This window comes from Penaeus japonicus, unplaced genomic scaffold (genome assembly GCF_977035675.1).
Source record: "Penaeus japonicus unplaced genomic scaffold, GWHDUDI00000001_assembly GWHDUDI00000040, whole genome shotgun sequence".
NCBI classification, from domain to species: Eukaryota; Metazoa; Arthropoda; class Malacostraca; order Decapoda; family Penaeidae; genus Penaeus; species Penaeus japonicus.
Window position 1 is genome coordinate 16,113,652 of NW_028234442.1, and position 5,000 is coordinate 16,118,651.

Consider the following 5,000-nt stretch of genomic DNA (forward strand, 5'->3'; position numbering starts at 1 on the left):
TCTCGCTCTCCGCTCCCTTTGGTTCTTGCTCCTCCTGCTTCTTTGTCCCTTCCGCTTCTTTCTTCTCTCTCCTCTTGGCGTCTTTCTCCTCTTCTCTTCCCTTCGCCGTCTCCTCCTCTTCTCTCCTATCTTTTATCTCCTCTTCCGTTACAAACCGCGTGCAAATTACGAGATCTTCTTCCATTGTTATTTCAATATCCTCTTTTTTCCCCTTTCCGATTCCCTTTCTCTTTTCTCCTTCTCGTTCGTCCTGTTCCTGCTTGAGCGCGACTTCGTACGTTCCTTCAAAGGAGGTATCGCTCTCCAAGTCCATTTTCTCTTCTTCTTCTTCTTCCTCCTCCTCTTCTTCTTCACTTCCCATTTCTTTTCCCTCCCTTCCAATCTCTTCGTATCTTCTCATGCTTCCCTTGCCTGAGGAGTCGCGTTCTTCTTCTCTTCCTCCTTCTCCTCGTTCTTTCCCATCATCTTCAACCTCGTCCCCTTCTTCATGCTGGATGCTGTAATGTCCGACAAGGCCAGACGCATCGCTGTATTCGCTCAGGTCATCTTTTTCCTCTTCCTTTCCCTCCTTCCTCCGTTTCGCTTTCCATTTAGTCACACTCTCCGAACGGATTCGTCTAGCTAACGGTTTCGCCTCAAGCGTCATCAAGGCATCGTTCCACACGGCCGGGTGGGCTTGCGCCGAGATGGGGCCAAAGCACCAACCTTGGTCTTTCGTGCGTTGTGCTCAGCAAGGTAGTTCCGACGTCGCCTTCATCTCGACCCTCGCTGGCATCTCTGCCTTCATCTGTGGCCTTTTTGGCTTTGCGGGGCATCTCTTTGCCCTTTTTGGCATCGCTGGCTCTATGTTTGCCTTGGCCATCTTCCTCTCATACGAGTCTGCTCGCCACGAGAATAGCGTCGGGAGCCTCCATCGTGGCTTTCTCCGGGCTCCGCACGCGAGACAGCCAACAAAGCGAGACTCCTCCTACCTTCCCTACTGTCTTCACAACCTCACTCCCTCGGCATCTTCGCTCCCAAGAGAACGGCTGCCCTCACCAGAGCATGGCAATCATGCTCTCCGTCCGCTCGAAGGGCTGCTGCTGTTGCTGCTGCGCCACCGCCAGGAAGACGAAGCCCATGTTTTGGGCGTCGCCCTCACTGGCATACCCTTCAGAGGCGACAGCGGCGACGTCGTCTTCGCCGTCGCCCTCGTCTGACCCCAAACGCCGCCCACCGGCGCCCATCATCCCCTGGCAAAACATCTTTCTCGTCATGCTGATGCTTTGAGAGGGTGAGGGCGTGAGGGCGGGCGAGGGGAGGGGGGACGGCGGAGGGGAGGGGGTAGGGGAAGGGGTGGCAGGGCTCTGGGGGTGGGTGGAGGGGGGGGGTGTGGTGAAGGCGCCCCACACTAGTGACGAAGGCCGCCCGGTGCTATTAGGTGGGTGGGGGCCCCCTGGGGTGGGGGGGGCCAGCCCCCCTGCCAAGCCCTCGCCTAGGCTGGGCCGCTTGGGCACCGGCTCGTCCTCCGCGCCGCCCTCCGAGACGCGCCTGGACATGGCACTCTCGGCCGCTTCGGACGGCGGGCCACTTGCGTCGTCTGACACTCTCTCCGCTCCGCTCGCCTCGTCTTCGTCCTGGCGCCTGCCCTCGGCCGCGATCTCGGCGATGGTCTCGGTCGCCTCGCTCACCGCCTTGGCCGCCGCCTGGATCACCTCGCTCACCAGCCCCTCGCCGATCTCGTCCAGCCTCGAGTCGCGGGCCGGGGAGCGACCGCGGGCCGGGGAGCGTCCGCGTCTGGCCCTGGCTTCGGTCGCGCGCCGCCCGTCGTCAGGGGATTCGGACGCGCCCTCGCCTCGCTCATCCACGCGCAAACACTTCGGGGAACTTTCCCGAGCTTTCTCCTTCGCGCGCTTTTCTTCGTCTTCGTCTTCGTCTTTTCTCTCGGCCTTTCTCTCTCTCCCTGCTTCTCTCGCCTCGTCTCGCCCTCTCACCGTCGTCCTTTCGGTTTCTTTCTTGACTCTTTCCTCCTCCTCCTCTTCTGATTTTCTCTTCCTCTCTTCTTCCCCAGTCTTCTTTTTCTTCTCTTCTTCTGCCTCCTTCTCTATCCTCCTTTTCTCCTCTTCTTCCTCTTCCTTCCTTTTCTTTGCCTCTCTCTCGGTTATCCTCTTTCTCTCTTCCTCCTCTTCTCTCTTTCGCTTCTGCTCTTCCAAAATCTTCCTCTTTTTCTCCTCTTCCTCTTCTTCCTTTTTTTTCTTCTCCTGTAAAATCCTCCTCTCTTCTTCCTTCTTCCTTCTTATTTCCTCTTCCTCCTTTCGCTTTCTCTCTTCTTCTTCAATTCTCTTTTGTTCTTCTGCCTCCTTTCTCTTTCGCTCTTCTTCCTCCTTTCTCTTTCTCTCCTCTTCTTCCTTCCTCTTCCTCTCCTCTGCTTCCTTCCTCTTTCGCTCCTCCTCTTCTCTCCTCTTTCGCTCTTCTGCTTCCTTCCTCTGTCGCTCCTCCTCTTCCCTCCTCTTTCGCTCTTCTGCTTCCTTCCTCTTTCGCTCCTCCTCTTCCCTCCTCTTTCGCTCTTCTACTTCCTTCCTCTTTCTCTCCTCTTCTTCTTTCCTTTTTCTCTCCTCTTCCTCCTTTCTCTTTCTTTCTTCTTCTTGCCTCCTTCTCTCCTCTTCCTCCTTCCTCTTTCGCTCTTCTGCTTCCTTCTTCTTTCTCTCTTCTTCCTCCTTCCTCTTTCGGTCCTCTTCCTCCTTCCTCTTTCTCTCCTCTTCCTCCTTCTTCTTCCTTACCTCTTCCTCCTCCTTCTTCCTCTTCGCCTCCTCCTCCTCTTTCTTCCTCTTTTCTTCCTCCTCCTCCTCCTTCTTCCTCTTCTCTTCCTTCTCCTCCTTCTCCTCTTCCTCCTCCTTTAGCTGCCGTTCGAGGATTTCGCTCACTTCCTTATCCGCCAGTTCGCTCTCCCTCTTCTTCTTGTTGTAATAACTCGCTTCTCTCCAGCTCCTCCTCTTCCAGCTGGCCCCGCCTTTCTTCTTCTGTTTCTCGAGTTCTTCTGCTTTCTCTCTCTCCCTCTCCAGTTCTTTCTCGGCGAGCTCTTCTTCTTTCTCTCTTTCGAGTTGTCTCTGTCTCGCTTCTTCTTTGTCTTTTTCGAGTTGTCTCTGTCTCTCTTTTTCTTTTTCGAGCTCTTTCTGTCTCTCTTTTTCCTTTTCGAGTTCTCTCTGTCTCTCCTTCTCCTTTTCTCTTTCGATTTCCTTCTCTTTCTCTCTTTCTCTTGCGATTGCTCTCTCTCTTTCTCTCTCTTTCTCTTTTTCTCTTTCAATTTCTTTCTCTCTTTCTATTTGCTTCTCCCTCGCTCTTTTTTCTTCGACTTCCTTTGCCCTCTTTATTTCTTCCTCCTTTGCTTTCACTCTCTCCTCCTCCTCTTCCTCTTCCTCCTCTTCTTCTGCTATCGGCGATGCCTTTTCTCTCTTCTCCTTCACGCCTCCTCTTCTTTCCTCCTCCTTGATTCCTTCCGTTTTTTTCTCTTTCCTGGTTCCTCCCTTCTCCTCCTCCTCTTCTTCTCCCTCTCTCTTCCCTATTCGCCGAGTCTTGGAAATTTCCTCCTCCTCACCCCTTCCTCTCCTTCCCAGCTCTCGTTTCGCCGCTTCCTCCTCCTCCTCGCCTTCCTCCCTTCTTCCTTCTCTCTCCTTTCGAGCAGCTTGTTTCTCCTTCTCCACCTCTCCTTCCTCCTCCTCCTTCTCCCTTCTCCCTCCTCCTTCCCTTCTCTCCCTTGTCCCTTTTCCTTCTTGGGGAGCGGGGCGTCTGTCGAACGTGTCCTTGGGTAGTCGTGGGCGTGCTGAGTCCTTCCGAACCGGCCGCCCATCCCCCGAGGTTTTTCCGCGTGCTTGCTGCTCCTCCTTCAGCTCGTCCTCCTTAAGCTCGGCCTCCTTCACCTCGGCCTCCTTCACCTCGGCCTCCTTCAGCTCGGCCTCGGAGCCCTCCTGGTGGTGGCGGTGGTGGGGGGCGGCGTGGTAGGGATGCTGGAGCCGCCGGAGGTTATGGTAGCGGGACCTGAGGGCGGTGGTGAGTGAGCCAACGCTGCCCTGGAGCCTCCGCCACTGTGCCTGCGTCAGGGACACGACCCTCCTTACACTCTTGACGCGGCCTCGGCCTCCTGCTCCTCCTCCTCCTTCTCCTCCTCCAGCCTCTTCGCCCCCTTCGCTCACCACGCGACTCACTCTCCTCACACTGCCCTCACTCACCGAACTGCCGCAGCTCTCCGTGCGGGACCGCCTCACCACGCTCACCAGCTCTTCCTCCTCGTCGTCGTCGTCCGCTTGCTCTCCCTCGGCGCCCTTCCTCCTCCTTCGGCGGACGATGACCACGTCCTCCTTCCGCCTTCTCCTCCTGCCCTCCTCCTGGCCGGGCGAGGGCGTGAGGGCGCGGCGGCCACCCCTCAGCACCAGCAGGTGGAGCTGGGCCTCGCGGACAAGGTCGGCCGGGACCTCGTAGATGTGTTCCTCGCCCTCACGGACGACACCGAGCACCTCTCCGTCGCTGACGAGGTCGCACGTGCTCACCACGAGGCGCTCGCTCACGTAGATGCCCTCGCTCACTGCCAAGGCGCCCTGCTCGATGGCGTCGTTCACGATCTCCCTCGCGAGCTCCTGCGAGCTCTCGGCCTCTCGCGACTTGTTCACTTCCTCAGCCCCGCTCCTCGGCTCCTCGCCCTCCGCGCGGTCGTATATCCTCTCTCCGGGCTTCGCTGCACTCGCCTCGGCCTCGGCTCTGTCCCTCCCGACCTGTTCTCTCTCCTCCTCCTCCTTTCCCGCGTCCGTTACCTCGCTCCATGTATCCTCGACGCCTCCATGCTGCTCGCTCAGCAGGCTCTCCCTGGCGCCATCCTGCCCTGTCTCGCCGTATCCTGCTTCCTGGCGCTTCTCCTTCTTCGTAACCTCCTTTCTCTCACTCTTCTCTTCTCCTTCAACCTCTCTCTCTTCTCTTTCCTCTTCCTTTCTCTCCTTCGGTCTTTCCCCTTCACCTTTAACCTTCGGCAC

At 57.1% G+C, this 5,000-nt stretch overlaps 1 protein-coding gene across 1 annotated transcript in view; it reads right to left on the reverse strand.

Moving 5' to 3' along the window:
* The window catches only part of LOC122254046 (uncharacterized), a gene marked incomplete in the record, with an annotated part of 35,776 nt that overhangs the window by 23,939 nt on the left and 6,837 nt on the right, over window positions 1-5,000 (reverse strand). Inside the window, 4 exon segments of the mRNA XM_086534058.1 lie at window positions 107-617; window positions 706-837; window positions 1,039-1,232; window positions 1,392-5,000. The exon segment at window positions 1,392-5,000 is cut by the window's right edge and continues 636 nt beyond it. Of these exon segments, the coding sequence (XP_086390184.1) occupies window positions 107-617; window positions 706-837; window positions 1,039-1,232; window positions 1,392-5,000 (4,446 nt within the window).